General features: G+C 35.6%; 1 protein-coding gene and 2 pseudogenes across 3 annotated transcripts; all 3 read left to right on the forward strand.

Annotated features, from left to right (window-relative positions):
- The first annotated feature begins 8,630 nt into the window (after positions 1-8,630).
- LOC143533334 (WRKY transcription factor 6-like) lies at positions 8,631-12,530 on the forward strand (annotated as a pseudogene). The gene is made up of 5 exons (XR_013135335.1): positions 8,631-8,999; positions 9,078-9,182; positions 10,523-10,915; positions 11,334-11,447; positions 11,751-12,530. The product of XR_013135335.1 is annotated as a WRKY transcription factor 6-like (transcript).
- A 3,296-nt stretch (positions 12,531-15,826) lies between these two features.
- On the forward strand, positions 15,827-21,466 carry LOC143533367 (cyprosin-like). The gene is made up of 13 exons (XM_077028185.1): positions 15,827-16,198; positions 16,285-16,345; positions 16,980-17,074; positions 17,154-17,266; positions 18,300-18,468; positions 18,555-18,594; positions 18,702-18,766; positions 18,909-19,022; positions 19,586-19,650; positions 19,731-19,884; positions 20,751-20,870; positions 20,964-21,052; positions 21,149-21,466. The coding sequence occupies exons 1-13, from the start codon at positions 15,842-15,844 to the stop codon at positions 21,231-21,233; spliced, it is 1,527 nt and encodes a 508-aa protein (XP_076884300.1). The 5' UTR covers positions 15,827-15,841; the 3' UTR covers positions 21,234-21,466.
- Positions 21,467-22,269: 803 nt separating this feature from the next.
- LOC143533368 (cyprosin-like) lies at positions 22,270-25,226 on the forward strand (annotated as a pseudogene). The gene is made up of 12 exons (XR_013135339.1): positions 22,270-22,680; positions 22,765-22,825; positions 22,891-22,985; positions 23,060-23,172; positions 23,325-23,493; positions 23,591-23,630; positions 23,717-23,781; positions 23,885-23,989; positions 24,438-24,502; positions 24,587-24,724; positions 24,788-24,896; positions 25,019-25,226. The product of XR_013135339.1 is annotated as a cyprosin-like (transcript).

The raw sequence follows: 25,226 nt of genomic DNA on the forward strand, positions 1-25,226 counted from the left end.
GTCGAGTATTCGGCACGAATTATGAGGTGATGATTGTCGGGTTGGTGGCATGCAAAACGATGTAGAGAGAGAGAGAAAATAACTTAGAGAGAGAGAGTGGTTGTGTGTGTGAGAAATGAGCCGTGATCCTCACCCTTTTATAGCTGATTTCTAGTCCCATCACGATACGCAATGGGCCTTTTCTTTACCTGCGTCGCGTATCGCGACGCCCCCTTTCCTGAGATCATGCCATGTGTCGCCACGTGGCCTGACACATCTGCCACGTGTTGCCACGTGGCCTGACTGTAACATCCCGAAATCTCTAAGAATAAATAATTAATTTATTATTTATTTAAGATGGAAAAAGTTTACTTGAGTTAATATAAAAATAAAAAAATAATAAATATGGAAGGATAAGTAGGCTAAATAGATGTAATTAATTATGGACCAAAAAGGAAAGATGGGCCTAAGGTCCAAGGGCTTAAGAGAATATAAATACCCCTTAAAACCCTAATCATTTCCATTTTCATACATCTCTACACCATAGCCTACACCATCAAAACACACACTTAACCCAATTCCCGTTTTTGAGAAAACCACCCACAAAGACACAAATATTCCCGGAGATCTAGCCGTCGGATCGGTCTCAAATTTTAATGAGTGTTCACAGTATAAAAATGAAGATTCCCACCGATTAGATCTTCGATCAGAGGTCGGGAAGTACGGTTTTTATTAGCAAAACCGTAGCAGCTCAAAATGAAGATTTTCGGCCCTGTTCCGCTATTCCGGCGATTGTAGCGGCTGTTTCCGGCGAAGTTGAGCTGATGGGTTTGTAGATCGGGATGAGACGGTTCCGTGGCCTCTTGAATCACTCAAATCGGAGTTCGTTTGATATGGTTTTGAGCATCTCGAGTGATTTCATACAAAAACCTCAAAGGTATGTTTTTGTTAAAAAGGCTTACTTTTCATGAATGGATTTACATGAAAATTTGTAGGATGATAGATCAGGTCATGATTATTGATAAAGTAATGAACTTGATAATAAACGGGTTAGTTGGTTCGTTTCGGGTAAAACGATTAGTGTTCGGTTTGTAAAAAGGACGGGTAAACGAAGTCGGTTTTTGCATGAAACTTAGTAGGATAGTAAATCGAGTATAGCTATAACATAAAGTTGCAAACTTGATGACTAAAAAATGGACTTAACGAACTTATGGTTATGAACGATTCATGAAATAAAACCTAGATCTAGCCTTAGAACGTTTTAAACCATAAAGGTCCAAGCTTTATGGTTACACGGGTCATGATTTGGCCGAACGTGGTTAAGGAAACATTAAGGGTTAAAAAGAATACCATAATATATGTATAATTAATGAAATACCCTTTTGATATAAGATAGAAATGAAAAGATGGACAAACAGGTCGAAAGCATCAGACTTGGGTTCTCTGTTAAGAGTTCTTGGTCCTAATGCTCTCTGTTGAGTTCTCGGTCAAACTTGATGGTATTCGGTCAGTAAGAGTTCTCGGTGACATGAGCTCTCGGTCACAATGGGTTCTCGGTCAGACAATGGTTCTCGGTCAACGGAGGGATTTCGGTCCCAAGTGTTTTCGGTCACGAGATCTCGGCTGGGTTCTCTGCCTCAGAGTTCTCAGCCAGTTAATGGTACATTGTGGTCTGTGGGCCTGGCTCAACTAGGCCCAGAAGTCAAAATGAAAAGTGGTCTGAACTAACTAGTTGGTCCATCTATATAAGTTAAACAAACGAGCCCAACTTAGAAAATGCGATGGTTAACTAAATTATACAGTTAATTAACAAATATATATTTAACGGTAAGGCTGGGCTCAGTTAAAGAAGGGGATAATCATTAACGGCGAGCGTAACAGGATCCAGGTGAGTTTCTAGCCCCATTTCCTTGTTATGTTTTCAGGGCTGTGTGCATATTCGATGTGATAGTTAATACACTTACCTTAAATGGTAAGTGTATGCCATGTATGATTTATGTGATAGGTATTATGTTATGTATGTGAACAAAAAGCTTGTCGGTACGTGAACGATCTTCGGATATTGCACGTATTGACAGGGAGGTATGTATGTGAAAGATGAATGTCTATGATATATATATATATATGTACAACATATGAATATGTAATAATGATTAACGATAGTATATGTATGTAATAATGATTAACGATAGTATATCTGAGATAGACAAAGGAAAGAGGGATCAGACCCTAATAATATCTGAGATAGAATGAACAGTAATTATATAGTATGAAAGTAATAAAGTATGAACGTATGTATCAAATTATGTAATGAAAGCAAGTTAGTAAAGTAATCATTATATATCTTCGGATGCATGATTGAAGGTAAGAGTATGTATTATATGATATATGATTAACTAGAATTCACTCAGCGTAGCTGACTTTTAGTATGTACGCAGGTAAGTAGAATGAGACAGCTGGCTTGAGCGGTGACACATGGCAGAAGAATAAGAGTCTGGCATCTGAAGACTGATGATGTTTTATACTTATCGTTTAAATTTGAAAGACAAGAATGTTTTAAGACAAGTTATGGTTTATTATTGTTATGTTATTGAAAGTTTTATATTCCACGCACAGTTTTAATTAACTCTGATATTTAGAACTGTGTTTATGAGTAAATCCAACGTCTAAATGTGAGGCACCGGTAATGGGGCCTTACACTGACACGTCTGCCACGTGTCCCTGAGTCATCACGGACCATCGCGATACGCGATGGCCGTGTTCTTGGACTCATCGCGTATCGCGATTGGTCCCTGAATATCATTTTTCATTTTTTAGTCCCTTAACTTTAGTAGCTTGTCATGTCTGGGTCTAACTCTTGTTGTCCAAAAATACTAAGGCGGCTCTCAAAGCGGCTCGCGGCGATGCGAGCGTGCGAAGTGCGCCACATTGCGCCCAACGCCCTTCGCCGTCGCTAGGGCTGTAAACGAACCGATCGAACACGAACAAGGCTTTGTTCATGTTCGTTCGTTAAGAAAATATTGTGTTCACGAACACTTACCGAACGAGATTTTATGTCCGTGTTCGTTCATTAAGAAAATTAATGTGTTCACGAACGGTTCACGAACACAAACGTACACAAATAAAATCGATAGAGGCTAGAGAATAAGACCGATGTATTCATCAATGTGAATATTGAAAGCCCGTAAATGAATCGAATGAACACGAACAAGGGCATATTCGTGTTCGTTCATTTAACTTTATAATTAATTGAACAAATATTTATTTTCATGTGTGTTTATTTAAAAATGGACATTTGTGTTCGTTTATGTTCGTTTGTTTAAAATCTAAACAAACATAACTAAACAAAGATAAACGAACATAAATAAACATATATGAACCAATGTGAATGAACACAAACAAACATAAACAAACTTAAATCTGAAAACACATAAAGGAACACAAATTAACATATATAAAACCTTTAAGCAAATGACATATCCAGATAATATTTAATTATTTTCTATTAATACATAAACAAACGTTCATGAACATAAATGAACGAACGGAACATTTGTTCATGTTCGTTCATTTAATTAAATGAACACAAATTTTGTGTTCATGTTTGTTCATTTATTAAATAAACGAACTTCCCGCCGAACGGTTCACGAACAGTTCACCGAACGTTCGGTTCGTTTACAGGCCTAACCGTCGCCTTCGCCCTCATCCTCGTCCTCGCCCAAGCCCGTGCGCGTCGGGTGCTTCGCACCCTCCGCTAGGACCACTTGGTGCATGCTTAGCATAAAAGAATGTAACTATGAAAATTCTATCTCTTATAAAGAGCTTCAATTTCTTTACCACCTTTCATGTGGGATAGATTTCATATTTCTTATTTATACCTAAGTAAAGCGCTTCCATGTGCGATGGAGTTTCCTTTTATTATTTTCTTTGTGTGAGAAAACTTAACTTAGGAAATATTTTTATTTCCTTATTTTTCTTATATTTCCTTATTTAATATTTTCTCATGACTTGTCTATATATTATTTTTGGTCCCTCAACTTTCCTAAATTTTCAAATTTGGATTCGAAATTTTGGGGATGTTACATGCGCCGCCCACTACTACCGCCACCAACCGACCATCACCGCCTGCCACCCGTCGCTTACCGCCACCACCCACCACCACCGTTACTGCTTGGCGGCCACCACCACCATCCCACCGCCGCTCACTACCATTTTTATTGTATTCCAGTTTTTTATAGCTTACCAAAAAATCAAAGACTAATAATTCATTTCATTCCTACATGGTAATCAAACATGTCAACGGAATGGTAATGAATCATTCTATTACCCCGTTCATTCTATTCATTCGCTTATTCCGTTCTATAGCTCATTCCATTATCTTATAACAAACAGTTATGTTTTCAAATATTGTTAAACTATTCTATGGTTTTAATAATTTTATAAGTTACTTAAATAAAACATGTATGGATCCTAGTTCTATTTAATGATTTTTTTTAATTTAATATAAAAATGAACAATATAAACTTTGTTGTTAGGGGTTTTCATTTTTCTTATTTTTTAAAGGAAAATTAAACTACTTCAAACTACTTCTACTTCTAAATTGTGGTTTGAAGTGAATTCAAATGACAAAACTTAAATGACCATATAATTATCCGGTTTGAAACGGTTTTTTAAACAAAATACTGAACTGAAAACTAAATTCCTTATCAGTTTAAAACTGAATAGAGAGCTTAATATATAGCACGGTTCATTTTTTAATAATTTAAGTTTGGTTCTTTGGTATAACCGGTTTGAATCCAAACAATGAGCACCCCTAATAGGAGTGTGAATTTTTTACGTAAAATTGAAAACATGTTAAGAACATATACGGAAAGTATTGGGATGAATATACAAATATTAAGTCTTGGGATAAAATTGCTCGTTAGTGGGCTGTGTGTGAGAAACAAAAGTTGAAAGCAATTGGGCTTATTAAAGGTAGGCTTAATTTAACTCACCATTTGGTGAAAAAGCTCGGTTGGAATAAAAAGAAAATAACGAGGGCTGAATTATATTTTGATCTTTGGGCAGGCCCAAGGTAATCAATATTTGATTATTTGGGCTGAAAGATGGTTTCAAAGAAAATTTGTGACATGGTGAGAGCAACAAGATTAAAAAGAACATGTCGTTTTTATTTTAACTCGACTAAGGTATTTAAATTTTCGAGGCTGACCCTTTATAGATCTGTCCCACAACGATTCTGGCATTTTGCATTTGACACAGCGGTATATCTAATTAATCGCATGCCTTCTCGTTCCAACTCCACAGTCTCACCATTTGAAATCATTCACAAACATCAACCAGATTACTCCTTCTTACGAGTCTTCGGGTGTCAATGTTTTCCCTACCTCCGACCCTATAATCCACACAAAATGGATTTCCGATCCACACCTTGCATCTTTCTCGGGTATAGTCCCGTGCATCATGGTTGCCGCTGTTTTGACCCGACACATGAGCGCCTCTACATTGCTCGTCATGTGCGATTTATTGAACATGTGTTTCCATTCCAACCTAAACCTACCACACCAAGCCCACCCCAGCCAGAACCATACGCCACCTTTATGCCATTCCTACCACCAAACCTGACACAACCAGACCAACCCTCACCCGTTCCTAATGCCAACACAACCACACCCACACCCACCCAGCCGACCGATACCCCCATCACTCCCAGCTCGGCCACAACTCCTGCTCCAACAACCACACCTACATCTACACCTGCTCCAACAAACCTGCCACCTCCGCCTCCTCCTACCTACCGTCCTCGTCCAGCCAATCTTCGTCCTAACCCGAAACAACGTGTCCCTTTTGATCCATCTGCTTTTCACACCACACACAATCAATGCCTACCTAAGACCGTAAGCAAACCCAATAAACCGACACCAACCACACCCGTCACAACCCCTCCTAACACCGAACCCACATCTTTTACCGTTGCTAACAGATTTGCTGAATGGCGTCATGCCATGGCTGAGGAATACTCTGCACTAGTTCAGAATGGTACATGGTCTCTTGTTCCTCATGTTTCTGGTACTAATGTTATTGATTGCAAGTGGATTTACAGGATCAAACGTGACAAAACAGGGGCTCCAAGTCGTTACAAAGCCAAACTTGTTGCAAAAGGCTTTACTCAACAACCAGGTATTGACTTTCACGAAACTTTCAGCCCTGTTATAAAGTATACAACTATTCGGGTTGTATTATCTCTTGTTGTTACACACAAGTGGTCCCTCCGCCAGCTGGACGTTAAAAATGCTTTTCTGGGGATCTCAAAGAAACAATTTGTCTTTGTCAATCACAAGGCTTTGTTGACCCCACCAAGTCACATTATGTTTGCAAACTACGTAAGTCGTTGTATGGTCTCAAACAAGCCCCTCGGGCATGGTTCACTCGCTTGTCTAACGCTCTACAACGACTTGGGTTCAAAGGCTCAAAAACAGATCCGTCTCTATTTATCTACAACTCTCGTGGTATCTTACTTTATTTTTTAGTGTATGTAGATGACATCATTGTCACAGGAAACAACTCAGCCGCCATCAACAAAGTCGTGGCTCAACTTAGTGTTGAATTTGCACTTAAAGATCTAGGCGATCTTGATTATTTCTTGGGTGTCGAAATCGTGCGACAAGGAAATGACATTATCCTTTCTCAACAGAAGTACATTCTGGAACTTCTCCAACGTGCTGGTCTCTCCAATGCCAAACCTGTTCAATCTCCTATGAGTACCACTACCCCTTTGTCATTACAGGATGGTCCACTATTTTCTGATCCTGTCAAATACAGACAGCTCGTTGGTGCATTGCAGTATGTTACCTAGTCTCGCCCAGACATCACATTTGCAGTTAATCGGGTCTGTCAATTCATGCATGCTCCCACCGAACCACATTGGTCAGCAGTCAAACGCATCTTGCGTTATTTACTTGGTACCTCAGGTTACGGGTTATTAATTAAACAAGCATCTGGATCCACTCTTCATGCTTTTACTGATGCTCACTGGAACAATCTTAAGGACTTTTCTGACGCCGATTGGGCGGGATGTCCTGATGATCGTCGTTCGACAGGGGGGTTTGCCATTTACCTGGGTTGTAATCTTGTTTCGTGGACAGCTCGCAAACAACGCACGGTCTCACGATCCTCTACAGAATCTGAATACAAAGCTTTGGCTGACACGGTTGTTGTACTCAAGTGGCTTGAAACTTTATTATATGAACTCGGCATTGTCAAGAAAACTGCTCCTACACTTTGGTGTGACAATTTAGGAGTGACCTATCTCTCTGCCAACCCAGTATTTCATGCCCGGACCAAGCATGTTGAAGTTGATTTTCACTTTGTCCATGAAAAGGTTGCTCAGGGGCGATTACGAGTACAGTTTATATCTACACATGATCAGATTGCAGACATTTTTACCAAGCCGTTACCAACAGATCGTTTCTTATTTTTACGGTCCAAGCTGCAAGTCGTTTCCCGTCCTCAGCTTGCGGGGGAATATTAGACATATTATGCTAGGTTTACAACTATTCATATTAGAGGGATCTCAATGTATCTTATTCCAGTATATAAACTATTGTACTGCATATTATTATTGATATACAATCACAATACAATATACAATATACGTATGTTCTATATGTAATACTTATGATTCAAGCATTTAAGTAAACTATATGTACCATATGTGCAAATAATTATTGAAACAATTAAGTAAAATTAAAAGACATCTTAACTAAAGGCTCCTAGAATTATTTGTAAAGGTCAAATTGAATGAGTCTTTGATAAAAACAAAAGTAGCACACGGTTTTCTCGCTTTAGTAATTTGGGTATGTGGGATGTGAGACTTATGAACTATTTTACAGTATTTTCTTTCTACATTAATATAACATGAAATATTTTTAAAAAAATTATAAAAATGACAATTTTTTTGACAAATATGGGATGACAATGTATAAACTTATAAAAAAATAATAATAAATTTGTAAAACATTAAATATGAAAACAGAAATTTCATCAGGATAACCTTTTTTGTAATTGATTGAACAAACTCCCTATAAACTATCGCGTTGATTAAAACTATTAGATCCAAAACATCCAAGTTGTGTGGTCATTTTCCATTGTGCTGCCCTTTTCTTTCTCCATAAATTCCTTAGGTTTTCTAGTTTCTTTATTATTTAAATTGAATTTGCTTGGTCTAATGCTGACTTAAAAGAAAACAATTTTGTCCACAAAGGGAAAAACAAAACTCCAATTTCAATAATTCTTTACCAAAAAGAATTATCTATCTTTATATACATATATCCATAATAATACGGAGAGATTTAACCTAACACAAAATATTACCAAAAACCAAATAAAACATTTATTTTTTCAATCTTAAAAACTTTAAATTAAAAGAAAATAGTAATATTATAGTGTTTTTACTGATCCTCATCCGGTATTTGTAAATGTTATACACGTTTAATACAAAATTAATTTTAAATATAAATAAGAGAATTTAGTAACTACAATGATTAGGTGTACATAATGTAATACTAATTTTAAATTTTATTTTTTATTTAATTAAAGGTAGCAAGCATCAATTACCTATGTGATTTATTATTATTATTATTATAGATATGTATGTATATTTATTTGTAAGTATTCTTCAGTCATCAGTCACAACTTCCCTTTTAAATTGCCGAGTCCACTGCCTCTTATGAGACTTGATTTCTCTCTCTTTGTTCATAAATGGTGATCGTGTGGACTCTCCTTTGATTCAGTTCTCATCCATCAGATTACAACACAAACACAAACCCACCGCCATCAAATCAACCATTATTATTATGTCTTCACCACCAGTTACCACCATCCAATTCCCAATCAACCTCAAATTCAACAACAAGCAACACGTCATTAACGAGGTCGATTTCTTTGCTGATAAAAACCACCAAGATCATGATCATCATCGTCACAACTCTCCAGTCATCACCGAATTCAATCACCATATTAACGTACGCAGTAATAGTAATAATATTTGAATAATATTGAATTGTGTTAATATATTGGAATTTAAATGATTGTTGTTACAGACTGGCTTGCACCTTGTGACTGGAAACACAAGCAGTGATCGTGAGTCGGTTGTTGTTGACGACCAAACATCTCCCAAATCTCAAGATAAGCGACATAAAAATGAGGTGCTTATCTATAACCAAATATACTATATTTAGATTTAGATGTGTAAACGAGCCGGGCCGGCCATAGTTTGACTTACTAGAACTCGAATTTGAGCTTGGCGTGGCTCATTTCTAGCTTAGTTTTAAATATTGAGCGTGACTTGTTTTGCGTCTCAAGCTATTTTTAACGTGCTTGGCTTTTTATCTATATCTATACTAGTCTATATAAGATATAAGAGTGACTCTTCAATTTTTAAAATGTATCATTATTGTTGCATATTGTATATTTATACATCGATACATAAAATTTGAAATATAGGGGAAACATGGTCTTTTAACCATACATACATGCACGGTTAAACATTATACATTAAAAAATAGTTACGATAATGGTTCTTCAATTTCAAATTGAGTTTTTTTTTTAATTTATTAAATAGTTACACATTTAACCTTTATTTTAAACCAATTATCCCCACGACTTTTTAACGACCATAATACTTACACACGTCAATATTTTATTTTAAAAAAAAATACACGATAAAACGAGCATTTTATCCTCCTTAAAGTGAGTATGGTATTGTTATAAATTATAAAATTAAAAAAAATAACATGTTAAGTACGGGTAACGGGGCAGGTCAGGCGGGCTCGGCTCATGGGACAAAACAGATTAGGATCGGAACGGGTCGATACAAAAAAGGGTTAATTTGGTTATGGTTAGGTTAATATGGGTTTAGGTCAAAAGGGGCTGGGTCATAACAGGTTTCGAGTTAAAACGGTGTACTAGCATCAGTTGCGTGTTACGCGCGTACCAACACCAGTTACACACCCTATGTCCATGTGCGCATACCATCGTAGGGTTACACACATACCATTGCAAGGTTCCGCACGTGCTAACACCGGTGTCACGTATTCGATGTTGGATTTGTGTGCACACTCTGCCGCATCGCGTGGGCTGTCATCTAATTATTTATTAATTAGTTTATATATATTTATAATTAGATTTTTGTATTGTAATCATACTTTTGTATGCAACATAAATTTTATTTAGTTGTATTTACCATAATTCTATACATAATAATATTTGTTACATGCATGTGTATAAAATTAAATAAAGATTTTTTAAACAATAGGCTGGTTTAGTATGATCAAAATGACTGAAGCTCGGGCTCGTTTATTAAACAAGATTAATTTTAGACTCGAGCTTGTTTAAGCTCGATCTGATTCGAGCTTTTGGCGAGTTGATCACGAGCCGCTCACAAACGGTTTAATTTGTTTACATTGCTGACAGTTATTAATAATGGAAAATGATCTTACTATTTATTGGTATATTAGAATTTGAAATTTCAAATTGTCTTGTGTAGTTAGCAGTAGCTAAAGCTGAATTAGGGAGGATGAACATGGAGAATCAACAACTGAGAGAAGCCTTGAGTCAAGTGACTGTCAAATACAACAAGTTACAAACGGATTTCGTGTCCATGGTACAACAAAATCAATCGAACGATGGAGATGAAGTGCCGAAATCATTTATGGATCTAAGCTTAGCGGCTCCAGCAGCAGTTGAAACCGACGATAATTCACAATCGTCGTCCGAGGGGAAGAGTCATGATGAACAACCACGATCACCACCGGAATCGAATAAGGTTCCAAGGTTGAGCTGTTCCAAGAATAACCCCAACACTAGCATTGATCAAGCTACCGAAGCAACCATTCGAAAGGCTAGAGTTTCAGTTCGAGCTCGTTCTGAAGCTCCCACGGTACATATTAACGAATTATTAATCAAATTCAGTTTGTTTTTTTGGTACCGGTACTAGTATGGTACCAATACCATATAAAGATGGGCTTTTTGTAATGTGCATCAGTATCATATCGAACCGGTATCGTACTGATAAATTCGGAACCTACTTTTCCAGAAATCCATTATTGTTGGTTTTTTGGTACCGGTACTAGTGGTATGGTACCGATACCATATAAAGATGGGCTTCTTGTAAAGCGTATTGGTATCATATCAAACCAGTATCGTACCGATAAATTCGGTACCCACTTTTCCAGAAATTGGGTACTCTTCAGTACCGCTCTCATCTCTACTTTCTACCTTGTTTGCCATTAACCAATTTGTACAAATAAGAGTCCGTTAACTATTGAATTAGCTCATTATCATGATTAATTTTTCAGATTGCTGATGGATGCCAATGGAGGAAATATGGACAGAAAATGGCAAAAGGAAACCCGTGTCCACGAGCGTATTATCGGTGCACCATGGCCGCCGGTTGTCTGGTTAGGAAACAGGTACGATTACATTGATATATTAATACTTTTATCATAGGGTTGTGAACAAGTTAAGTCAAGTCAAACCAAACCAAGTGGGCTCAGACTCGACTCATTTATAATTTGAGATGACCTTAGCTCGGCTCCTTGTATGCATACAGAGTCAGCTCGGCTGTAAACGAGCCGATTTTGAGCGAGCCACAAACGTTTTGAACATTCTTATTTGTCCTAGATTTTGTGATATCATTTTATATTAAGTGACAGTTTAAAAAACTTGGTTACTATTACGTGAAATTAATTTCATTACAATGGTGTATGATGCAGGTGCAAAGATGTGCGGAAGATAGAACGATCTTAATCACCACTTACGAAGGCACTCACAACCACCCTTTGCCGCCAGCCGCCATGGCATTGGCCTCCACCACCTCTTCCGCAGCCAGGATGCTACTCTCAGGATCAATGCCGAGCTCCGACGGCCTTATGAATTCAAATTTCTTAGGAAGAACCTTCCTTTCTTGCGCTTCAAGCATGGCCACCATTTCCGCCTCCGCCCCGTTCCCCACCGTCTCCTTAGACTTGACCCAAACCCCGAACCCGTTACAATTTCCAGTTCCTTTTTCAAACCACCAGAATCAAAACTTTTCGGGTCAAAATGAGGGACTAGCATTATACAACCAATCTAAATTCTCTGGTCTCCAAATGTCACAATGCATGGAGGCTGGTGGCGGCTCACGACTTGCGGTCCCACCATTGCACCACCAAGGGGCGTCACAAGGCGCTTTTGCTGATACGGTCACGGCCCTCACTGCTGATCCTAATTTCTCTGCGGTTTTAGCGGCGGCTATTTCATCAGTTCTTAATGGTGGCAGCAGTGGTAACACCAATAATAGCAATAGCAACATTAATGGCAGTGCAAGTACTAGCAATGACAATAGCCATGGCAACAATTAAGTCAACTACTCCAGTTTTGAAGGCAATTAGTTAAAACACTAGCTAAGAGGGTTTAGTTTTGACTTTTTTTTTTCAAATATATTTGTTTATTATTTTATACAACACTTTTTTTTTAATTGCTTGTTGTTTGAAATTTGGATTAGGCACGCAAATTCCTTTTTCCATCCATCTTTTTACAAAAATTATTATGCCGTTAAAAAATCAATAACATATATTAATAGGCAGGACCGTTTTTGAGGTGTTATCATGTTAATATAAGGACGTTAATGATGATTTGACGGAGCATAAGAATCCTAGCCCTTCGTTTACCAAATATATATGTTACAAGTTTGATTATAGTAAAAACATAACTATTTGTTCTTGAGGTTTAGTTGCAATAAATGAAAAACATGATGTATTAGATTTAATAGTAGAGAAAATTCTCGGCCCATTCATATAATATGTTTCCAAGTTTATCCCCATTAATTCAAGTTTCCAACTTTGTCCTCTTGTTATCTCGTCGCCTACGACATGATAGCGAACACCGATGATGCGTTACTAAAACAAATAAGATAATGACACGTGGCCGGAATCTGTGTTGACGATGCGTTATGTTGCTAACGTAGGGTAGCGGCGATGCGTTATGTTGCTAACGTAGGGTAGCAGCGATGCGTTATCACTAACGCATCGTGGAACCCTTGTGTTGTCATAACAAGGTAGCAACAACATAACGCATCGCCGCTACCCTACGTTAGCAACATAAAGCATCGTCAACCCTATGTTATACGTAACGTAGGGTAGCAGCGATGCGTTATGTTGCTAACGTAGGGTAGCAGCGATGCGTTATCCACTAACGCATCGTCGACGACCTATTCCGGCCATGTGTCGTTATCCTATTTGTTTCAGTAACGCATCGTCGGTGTTCGCTATCATGTCGTCGGCGACGAGATAACAAAGAGACAAAGTTGGAAACTTGAATTATTGAGGATAATTTTAGAAACACATTCTTTAAATGGGTTATTATGAGAATTTTCCCTTAATAATATCACTCATTGGCTCACGTTGATAATCAGTACTCATATGACACTAAATTCGGTTATGGTTTGATTAATTCGGTTATTTTGATATTGTAGTGCTAGAGATTGTACTCTATTTAAATCAAGCTTTCTTTTGTTGTTTCTTTGGTTATAATATCTAATCGACGACCAGGGCCGTCTTATATAATCGTTAAAATAATTTGCGCCGAATGTGAGTAAATCGTGCCTTTAGTAAAATATAAATTCGATAACTCATACATACTAATATTTTTAAATATATGCATAAATTTTTATATAATTTTCAGGCTTCCAAGATGATCGGGTCTTCCCTACATCCCCATCCCAACCGGCTCTATCTACAACATGTACCAACTATTATGCATTCACAATTAAAGTGGGCAAATGTCACTATACCCTTGTCATCACATTCTATTTTCTACTAAACTTATAAAACATGTTAACATGAACATTTTCATTTCAACCCCAAACTAGACATGTTTGTTAAACGAGTTATGTCATGCATGGTTTTGACACCTATAAATATGCGCTATAAATGTAATTCTTAAACCATTTAAATTGAAGATAGCTATGCGTCAAAGCAAAGAATAAAATCCATTGAAGATAAGATATTATTAACAATAAATACCATCACGATTATTCCTTTTTCTAGGCATATTATAGTGAGTTGAACAAAGCTCCCTATTTATACATAATTTTTTGGCCGTTCAAAAAAAGAGAAAAAGAACTAATTACGAAACTTTGGTTTAAATGACTTAATTCAAAATTATTTAGTAACAGTTATAGGCGATCACACCAAGACATTATTCTCTTTGTCTCTGATAGATTATCCACTAGGAATTCACAGTTTTGTTTTCACACAACGAGTTGCTCACCCAGTAAAAAAGAAGCAATCCATCTCCTTGTAAAGAAAATTTTGTTCACCGCCTCAGCCAACATATGGTATCACAATTTAACCTTTTAACGAGTTGGCTTAAAACCAAACGGCCAAAGTGCCAAACCCCTAAAATAAAGGTAAAAACCGTAAAATAAAAATGATGTGATTAACCCAAGTCCAACAGGGCTGTAATTGACAACACATATAACCTGAAAGGGCCCTACGTGAACACACATATAAACAAAAGGGGAACCACTAACCTGCGCAGTGCAGAAACTGCCTTTATTATTCTATTCTGCACCTTTGTCCAATTCTTAGCATACACGCTTTCTTTCTTTCAGTATTATTATTATTATTATTATTATTATTATTATTGTTCCTGTCACACCGATTCTACTCTCACCAATCGCTTCCGTTCACTTCGATTTTCACCATTGCTGTATGATTTTCACCTAATATTACTTTAATTCCTCATTTGTTTTGTTTAATTTGTTACAACTGATCGTAACTGTTACTGATCGTTTCAATCGCCGATAAAACTTAGGGTAAAGTCGATCAATCGGCTCTGATTACTCGATTTATACTATGTGATTCGGTTATCGTTACATTTGCAGTTGATTTGATTCAGTAATTAACTTGTTATTATGATCCTTTCAGTTTTACTATGTGCTTTAGTTATCGTTAAATTCGTGATAAGTTACGTTAATTAGGAGTTGTGATTATTTATAAATCATACATGATGGCGTTTTTTGATAGTGATTGATGATTGACTTTAGTAAAGTTAGGTTACAGTCCTATAGTATTAAATGTGTAATTTGATTAAAGTCAAAACATAACTATTTGTTGTTCAAGTTAACTTGTGAAATGAAAATATGATCGTCATATGGCATTAGAAATGAATTATTTGAATCATTCAGTAATTTCACAGCATCGAATCCTAGCCACAGTTTTCGGTTAATCGTTTATGGTTTAGCTGAACCATTGATTAATTGTTTGTTAATTCAGTTAGTGTTCCGTTAATAGTCCAGTATAAGAACAGAACGTTCAGTGAACTGTTCAGCGAGAAGTTCTCTTATGTTGGCTTTTTATAATAAACGGACGAACGTGAACATATGTCTCATTTGTTCATTTATGCTCGTGAACGTCATTTCATTTATTTTCATCAGTTTACGTTTGTTCATTTACGTTCCTTAATATACTTGTTTAGATTCTTTTTTTGGATCATTACAGTTTTAATAATTTTTTTAGGCTCAACATGTTGTTCGCATTTACTTTTAGTTGGTTTTAGCTCATTTATGTTCGTTCATCTATGCTCAGTTATTTTTGTTCGTTTACAATCGTGTACCGTTCGTTTATACCGTAAACAAGCAAACATAAACGAAAACGAACATGTTATTTTTTTAAATAAACGAACATGAACAAGAAAAGGCCCGTCTGTTTAATTGTTTGGTTCTTTGTTTGGTTAAAGTTAAACGACATGCTCTTTTCTTGTTCATTCAATTCGACTACAAGCTTATTGGTTAATTCGGTTATTTGTTATAGCAGTGCTAGAGATGGGTACTTTATTCAAATCGAGCTTTCTTTTGTTGTTTCTTTGGTTGCTTCTATCACCTACTGCATATTCGGGTCCTAGTGATGGATTGGTTAGAATTGGACTTAAAAAGAAGAAAATCAACCTATTGAACCAAGCTAGGGGACATGCTGGCTCAAATGAAGCGAATGCTAGAAGAAGTGATGGTGTTCGTGGTAATTTTAGGAATTCAGATAGTGATATTATTGGCCTAAAGAATTACATGGATGCTCAGTATTATGGTGAGATTGGTATTGGTACCCCGCCTCAAAAGTTCACTGTTATTTTTGACACTGGCAGTTCTAACTTGTGGGTCCCGTCTGCAAAATGCTACTTCTCAGTGAGTTTTACACAGTCACTCTCTCACTTTAGAGTTTTGTAGTTTGTTTTGACTCGGTTGATGTTAACTTCTTGGTGTGTATGCAGGTCGCTTGTCTTTTTCACTCTAAGTATAAGTCTAGCCACTCAAGTTCCTATGAGAAAAATGGTATGGTGTTGAGGTGTTCGATGTGTCTAGGCTTGTAAACCAACCGAACGAACACGTACGAGGCATGTTTGTGTTCGTTCATTTAACTTTAACCAAACAAATGATCGAAAACGAACGTAAACAAACGGGGCTTTCTGGTTCTTGTTTGCTTGTTAAGCAAATGATCATGTTCGTGTGTTTGGCCATGTTCATTCATTAATAGTATAAACGAACTTTTCATGAACGTAAACGGAGGAACACCAGTAAAAAAAATGTAAACTGAACTCAGTCTATGGGGCCTAAAAAGTTAATAATCTTTCAGTAACTTGTAATGACAGATATCTAAATTTAAAAAACTAGAATGAATTATAGTGGACCAGAAAAAATTTAAGTGAATATACAAACATAAATGAACAAATGCAAATGAGCGTTCACGAACATAAATGAACGAACAAGGCATGTGTTCATGTTCGGTTGTTTATTAAATGAACGAACTTCCCACCAAGCGGTTCACAAACGGTTCGCTTAATGTTTGGTTCATTTACAGGCCTATGTGTTATTTGAGGACTTACTATATTATTATTATTATTATTATTATTATTATCATCATTAGTATGATTATTATTATTATTAACACATTTATGTCTCAATTTAGGGAAATCTGCTGCAATTCAATATGGAACTGGTTCCATCTCTGGTTTCTTTAGCACAGATTCTGTTAAACTTGGTGACCTTATTGTTAAAGAACAGGTCTTCTAATATTTTATAAAACTCTGTATCTAACTGCAATAAATGCAATGTTTCATTGCTGACACGTCACCATTTTCAGGATTTTATAGAGGCAACTAAAGAGCCTGGTATCACTTTTGTGGCAGCCAAGTTTGATGGTATACTTGGCCTTGGGTTTCAAGAAATCTCTGTTGGTGATGCTGTTCCTGTTTGGTAATTGTTGTTTCACTTTCTTTTACTTAACCTTTCATTCTTGGGATAATGTATATCAAGATTGACTTTTGTTACTTCTAGATTTATAAATATGACACAAATACCACTGAGATTACACAATTACGTTTCCGACGGTTCATCTAGACTTGACCTTTTGAGTAGATTTAGGGGCATTTTTGTCATTTTACAACTCTAGATGTGACAAAAGTTGTAGTTCAAGGGTGGTTTTTACAATTTTCCACTAAAAGTGTTTTGGTGGAATTTGCATGAATGAAACCAACTTAATACTTGGGTGGCCTATAAATTTTTTTTAATAGTTATGTGGCCTTAATGAAACCTTTTGAATACTTGGATGGCTTTGGGGGCAGCAATTCATGAGTCATGACATGAACACACAACAAAAAGGCTTTGGGTCGGTTGACACAACCCGTTTTCTTAAACAGGTCAATGCGACACAACCCTTTAAAAAGTGGATTGACTTTTTAACCCGTTTGAGAGTTTTAAACTTTAATATTTTAAATTCATAAACGAAAAATGTTAAATTCAATATATTTTGGTTTTTAGCTTTTCATATACTTGTTAACTTTTTATCTAGTCTTTACTTCCAACAACTTTATTTTATTAGTTTAACTGCCCATTCTCCGCTTATTCCCATTCGCTTATTGCCTTATTCTCTCTCGAGCTAAATATATACAAACCCAAGTTTGTTAATTGGTAATGAGAGAGAAATACACAAAAACAAAATAGCACAAGTTACAAAAATCGGTTAATTATGAATCGGAGTAAGTAATTGTTTAAATTGTTACTAAGTCAATGGAATTACTCGTATTGGTGAATGAACATAAAACTAGGTGACTCAAACACGACGTGATATTAAGTGGGTTCAACACGACACGTATAAGTATTAGTCAACCCGCCAACATGACACGATTTACACCCCTAAACTGCCTATGTATACATTTTTCCTTTGATTCTTTTGTTCAACTTTCATAATTGACTGTTTTTCCCTTTTTTTTATTGCATATCATTTTAGGTACAATATGGTGAAACAAGGTCTTGTTCCGGAGCCTGTGTTTTCGTTTTGGCTTAATCGCAATGCTGGCGAGGACGAAGGGGGTGAACTTGTGTTTGGTCGTGTTGATACTAATCATTTCAAGGGTGAACACACATATGTCCCCGTGACTCAAAAAGGCTACTGGCAGGCGAGTCTTCTATATATATATTTTGTTATCTATTATAACTGTTCTTTATAAAATCAAATCTGATTTAGATTTTTGTCTTGTGATAGTTTGATATGGGTGATGTTCTGATTGGTGATAAAACAACCGGTAATTGTTTTTATTCTTTTTTAGTTTTCACACCTTTGTGGATTAATCCTTTAAAACATTATTTTGAATTATGATTTTATAAGGTTTCTGACATCATTTTATTTCAGGATTTTGTGACGGTGGTTGTGCAGCAATTGCTGATTCTGGAACTTCTTTGTTGGCTGGCCCAACGGTATGTATACACGTTTAAATGCATTTATAAGCTTTGACACAAGTAAACTGAGCAAACATTTGAGTTGCGTCTAATTAATTAATTAGCTTTATTTTTTGCTACCTAAAATTAATATCACTTTTATAACATCCAATTCTTTTAGGCTGTTATTACTCAAATTAATCAAGCTATTGGTGCTGCTGGTGTTATGAGCCAACAATGCAAGACATTGGTCGATCAGTATGGGAGAACTATAATTGAAATGCTACTATCTGAGGTATTAATACATATAATCATTTTAGTTAAGTTATTTTTACATGTTATATTAATACAACTTTCTATGTTCTTTTCCGTTACAAACCTCATTTGAGTTGCTCTTTAGCAAGAAAATTCTTTCTGCTTATGCAAAAAATTAAGTTGTTAAAACTTATATTTTTATAGGATCAGCCGATCAGGATCATTTTAGAACTCTTAACAACCAATAATTTTATTTATTTTATTTATTTTATTTATTTAATGTTATTTGAGGGTGGTTTTGTCATTTAGTATATGTAGTTTTATGATTACATGTGTAAAATTGTTATTACACGTATAGGTAATTTGGTTATCACGTATTTGTAAACTTGTGATTACATATATGAAGTTACATGCCATAAATAAGAAAACAACCCTCATATTTATACAATGTTAGGATTTCTCGAAGTTGTTAGTTTTTTGGAGTTATCCAAACCCTATTTATACAATGTATAATTCTTGTTTTAATTAACCACATTTTTGTAACAATTTGAAAAAGAATTAACAATATATAATTGAATGTTTAAGTTATTTGTTGTTTTGTAGGCACAACCTGAAAAGGTCTGCTCTGAAATGAAGCTATGCGCCTTGGATGGTTCTCGCGATACCAGGTCAATTTCACACTTTTGTATTTTTTGTACTCTTGTTTGTTCTGTCATTAATGATGCTAACTTATTATATGTTTTGACAGCATGATAATTGAGAGTGTGGTTGACAAAAATAATGGAAAATCATCTGGTGTACGTGACGAGATGTGTAGTCTTTGCGAGATGGCAGTTGTTTGGATGCGAACCCAGATCAAACGAAACCAGACCGAAGATCAAATAATTAACTATGTTGATCAGGTGAAGTCACCTCACCATCAAAATACATGAATTGTGCTCAAACCGAATAAAAAACCAAAAATTCAGTCCTTGAGTTTTTGAAAACCGCTCGGTTTCGGTTCTTTTGGTTTTACCATTTGAGCTTTAAATATTTGGGCAAAAAAACATTGGTCCAAAATAGTGAGAGATTTGGGCCCAACCGCCCAAGTCCTTTTGAGTTGCACTATTTATTAAATCCTTATATTACTTAATATTGAAGATCAATCAATCAATCACACCCAGTAAAAATCCCATTAATAGCAAAGCTTAATATTGAAGATAAAAAATAAAAATGCATAAACTGGGTTTTTTTCCCTTCAGTTTTAACTACATGTGAAACCGTATTGAAATATCAGTTTTTACGAAATCATATAACCAAACACTCCAAACCGCCAGTTGTTGATTGGATTCGGTTTTTCCGGTTTCATCCTCCAAGTGAATCGCATAAACCCCTTCGTGCGAAACTTAAACTTTCTTATAAACCGACTTTCGTGCGAAATTTGATAAACATCAGTTTCAAATTATCAATCCCAACATGAATCAAATATATTAGTGGGATTTCTGACCCATAACTCATTTACATACGAACGAGTTAATTCATGCTTGAAAGAAACGAGTCAAATGGGTTGAAAATTTCCCAAAGTTTGTATTTTGTATATAAATGAGATTAGATTGCCATTGAAATAAATTTAAACTTTTGTAATCACACATGACACGCTAATTCTATATACGTGTTTTGGGTGACTCGTTTCCATCTCTAATAAGAAGAAATGAAGAAAAATAAAATAATGATTTATTTGATGTTGTCATGGGAAAATTGGACAAGATTTTAAGAGTTGTTTTTTCAGCTGTGTGAGCGGTTGCCGAGTCCAATGGGTGAATCTGGAGTTGACTGCAACAGTCTATCATCCATGCCTAATATTGCATTTACCATTGCTGGTAAAACCTTTGACCTCTCACCCGAACAGGTAAAACCTTACAATAATATTAATTAATCCGATCATTTGGTTCTTTTACCGAAGGTAAACATTTATAACCTAATTTAATTTATAATCTATTAGTATGTCCTGAAAGTTGGCGATGGAGCAGCAGCACAATGCATCAGTGGGTTTACTGCTCTTGACGTGGCACCTCCTCGTGGGCCCCTATGGTACAGTCATCACCTCTTTTTTCCTTCATGTTTAACATATACTCCTAGCTATTTGGTAAGTTGATAAAATAAATAATATGGGTATTTTTGATGCAGGATTTTGGGAGATATATTCATGGGTAAATACCACACGGTGTTTGACTATGGTAAATTACGAGTTGGGTTTGCAGAAGCTGTTTGAGAACTTTCCCTATATCATCATTAACCTGTTGCTTGTTTTCTGTAAATCTAGCAATAAATATATGAAACATATACTAACGTTTAACTTTGCTGGCTGCTACTTGTGGAACAAGTACAAGGTTAAAACCGTGTGTTATTTGCTGTCTTTCGTGTTTTAAACAAGGTTTGTGCGAAATTTGTTTGTTTCACTCTGGTTTGGATTTGTTTCATTTTGTATAGCTTATATTTGTCTCATATTGTGTAGTATTATGTTGTATATTACGACCTTATAATACGCGTAAGACAAACTTGAAATATATGAAGTGAGACGACATATATGGTTGATGCTTGTCACATGCGTGACTAGTAAGTTGTCTGATAAAAAAAACTTCGATGGACCTGTCTTGTTGTTTTGACCTCTGATGGAGTGGACCATTTCTTGAAGAAGATGATGCTGGTTTTTAACATGTCTTAATGAAAATCATTTGCAACGAAAGTTGGTTTTGACATGTTTTAAAATTTATATATCAAAACTTAAGAATCCAAATATAAGTAACTAGAAATTCAATAAGATACAACTTTTGATGAGAAGTGGTATGTTTTCTTCTCTTAAGATTGTCAACACTAAACAACTTTAGGCTCCATATCTTGCTAGTCGCAAACCTAAAGAATTGTTAACAAATACCGAAAAACCTATCTTAAGGTTGATGGATTATATGATCTTCTGCTCCATTTTATTCCCCAAAGATTATGTGGTTTTGTGATTTCTTTTCATGAGCCATTGGTCCCCTTTAGATTTAACGGTACTGAAAATCGGCGTATAACCGCAAGACAAACGTGAATTATTTTGCAAAAGTACCTTTGTCTCCCACTTTACTAACCAAGCACGTTGTAACTGATGACAGTTCAAAGAAGACTGAAATGAGTGAAAACATGATGGTTAATAGTTAAATTCTAACTATTTAAGTATTGTTTCTCTCGCATTTTGCTGTCACCAGTCGTCTCTGATCACTTGATCTCTACTATTGGTGTATGAATTTATCTGCATATTGCTACAATTGCTTGTCTATTTTATTATCGCCGATGAAATTTTGATCGGTTATTTTGCTATTGCAATGCTAGAGATGTGTACTCTATTCAAACCGAGCTTTCTTTTGTTGTTTCTTTGGTTGCTTCTATCACCAACTGCATACTCGGGTCCTAATGATGGAATGGTTAGAATTGGACTTAAAAAGAGGAAAATCAACCAAGTTGGTGGACATGCGGGCTCGAATGCAGGGATTGCTAGAAGAAGTCACAGCGTTCGGGGTAATATAATGGTTTCGGGAAGTGATGTTATTGGCCTAGAGAATTACATGGATGCTCAGTATTATGGTGAGATTGGTGTTGGTACTCCACCTCAAATGTTCAGTTTAGTTTTTAACACTGGCAGTTCTAGTCTGTGGGTCCCTTCTGCAACATGCTACTCAGTGAGTTTCACACATATACTTTTGTAGTCTGTTTTAAATAACTTGACTGATGTTTGGTGCTTATTATTGTTGATATGTATGCAGCTTGCTTGCCTTTTTCACCCAAAGTATAAGTCTAGCCAATCAAGTTCCTATGAGAAAAATGGTATTATTATTATTATTATTTATTATTATTATTGTTGTAATTAATGCATTCATGCTTCAATATAGGGACATCTGCTGCAATTCAATACGGAACAGGCTCGGTCTCTGGTTTCTTTAGCAGAGATTCTGTCACACTTGGTGACCTTGTTGTTAAAGAGCAGGTCTTGTAATACTTTAAGAAACTTTGTATCTAAATTCAATGTTTTCATTTATTTTGAAATGTCACCATTTTCAGGATTTTATAGAGGCAACTAAATTATCTGGTACCAGTTTTGTGACAGCCCAGTTTGATGGCATACTTGGCCTTGGGTTTCAAGAAATCTCTATAGGGGGTGCTGTTCCTGTTTGGTAATTGTTGCCAAATTTTCGGTTAAAACAACTAAAATTTTTTAATAGTTTGGTATCCTTAATGATTCCTTCGATGGCCTATGCATGCATTTTCTTGTCGACCTTTTGTCTGAAGTTTCATAATTGACTTCATTTTTTTTATATCGTCTTAGGTATAATATGATGAAACAAGGTCTTGTTACCGAACCCGTATTTTCATTTTGGCTTAATCACAATGCTGATGAGGATGAAGGGGGTGAACTCGTGTTCGGTGGTGTTGATAGTAATCATTTCAAGGGGGAACACACGTATGTCCCTGTGACTAGAAAAGGCTACTGGCAGGCGAGTGAGCGAGTCTTCTTTTATTTTTATATATATTATTTTTTTATGATCATTTTCCATAAACTCAAATCTAATTTAATTATTTACCTTGTGATAGTTCGATATGGGTGATGTCCTGATTGGTGATAAAACAACCGGTAAATTTGTAGCATTTGGTTTTAGTCCTTTTATTCATTATTAAAGTTCAGCTTTTATAAGTTTTCTGACATCATTTTTATTTCAGGTTTTTGTGAAAATGGTTGTGCAGCAATTGCTGATTCTGGAACTTCTATGTTGGCTGGTCCAACGGTACGTTTATATGCACTTATTATAAGGTTTAACACAAGTAACTTGGACAAACATTTGAGTTATGCAGTCTGTTTGTATATTTGATAATATCCAACTCCTTTAGGATGCTATTACTCAAATTCAACAAGCTATTGGTGTTATGAGCCAACAATGCAACGCATTGGTCAATCAATATGGAAAAACTATTATTAAGATGCTACTATCTGAGGTACCTGCCCGATTAATAAATTTGTCTAGTTTTCGTATTTTTGTATACCATATAATCTTTATAATCATTTACATTAATAAGTTATTTTTACATGTAATGTTAATATTACTTTCTGCATTCTTTTGCATTACAAAACTCATTTGAGTTGCTATACATCTTTAACATATTTAATAGAAATTTTCTCTAGTAATTTTCTTGGTTAATTTTTTAAAACGTCTAAATACACAGCTATGTTTAACTTTTTTTTATTCTAAACATTCCGGTATTGAAATTGGAGTTGTAAAAACGGCAAAATAAAGTATTTACAGACTTTCGCACGTGCTTTGATAGGCTATATAGTAGATAGACATAATCATGCGGGACAACTTCAACGTTTATATTACAAATTGAAAAAATAACAATAGGTAATTAAAAGTTTAAATTTTACACCATTCTATTTGTTCTGTAGACACAACCTGAAAATATCTGCTCCGAAATGAAGTTATGCACCTTTGATGGTTCTCGCGATACTAGGTCAATTCACACTTATGTAACTTTTTGTACTCTAGTTTGTTTTGTTATTAATAATGCTAAGTTGTTGTATATATGTTTTGACAGCATGATAATTGAGAGTGTAGTTGACAAAAACAAAAATGCATCTGGTGTGCATGATGAGTTGTGTAGTCTCTGTGAGACGGCAGTTGTTTGGATACGAAACCAGATCAAGCGAAACGAGACCAATGTGGATCAGGTGAAGTCACTTCATTACCACTTCACCATCAAAATATAACATATGAATCAAAACACAATGTTTTTAAGTTTAATTTTTCAGCTTTGTGAATCTGCAATTGACTGCAACAGACTTTCATCCATGCCTAATATTGCATTTACCATTGGTGGTAAATCTTTTGACCTCACACCTGAACAGGTAAAGCCTTATAATAATATTAATCCGATTCGTATTATTTATCCTTTTAACTGCATTAGTCATTTAGTCATTTGGTTTTCTTATCTATTGTTTATAACCTGAATTAATATATAACCTATTAGTATGTCCTGAAAGCTGGTAAAGGAGCAGAAGCGCGATGCGCCAGTGGATTTACTGCTCTTAATATGGGCATTTTTTATGCAGGATTTTGGGAGGTATCTTCATGGCTAAATATCACACGGTGTTTGACTACGGTAACTTACGAGTTGGGTTTGCAGAAGCTGTTTGAGAGCTTTCTCTATATTTTCATCAACCTACTTGTTAAACTTT

This window comes from Bidens hawaiensis, unplaced genomic scaffold (genome assembly GCF_021521415.1).
Source record: "Bidens hawaiensis isolate Kalapana, Puna unplaced genomic scaffold, B.hawaiensis_p1.1 tig00009662_1, whole genome shotgun sequence".
NCBI classification, from domain to species: Eukaryota; Viridiplantae; Streptophyta; class Magnoliopsida; order Asterales; family Asteraceae; genus Bidens; species Bidens hawaiensis.

Coding starts and splice junctions, on each gene's coding strand:
- LOC143533367 (XM_077028185.1), top strand. CDS start 15,842: ATGGGTACTTTATTCAAATCGAGCTTTCTTTTGTTGTTTCTTTGGTTG. Junction 19,651..19,730: donor GATGGTTCTCGCGATACCAG/GTCAATTTCACA, acceptor ATGTTTTGACAG/CATGATAATTGAGAGTGTGG. Junction 20,871..20,963: donor TTGACCTCTCACCCGAACAG/GTAAAACCTTAC, acceptor ATAATCTATTAG/TATGTCCTGAAAGTTGGCGA.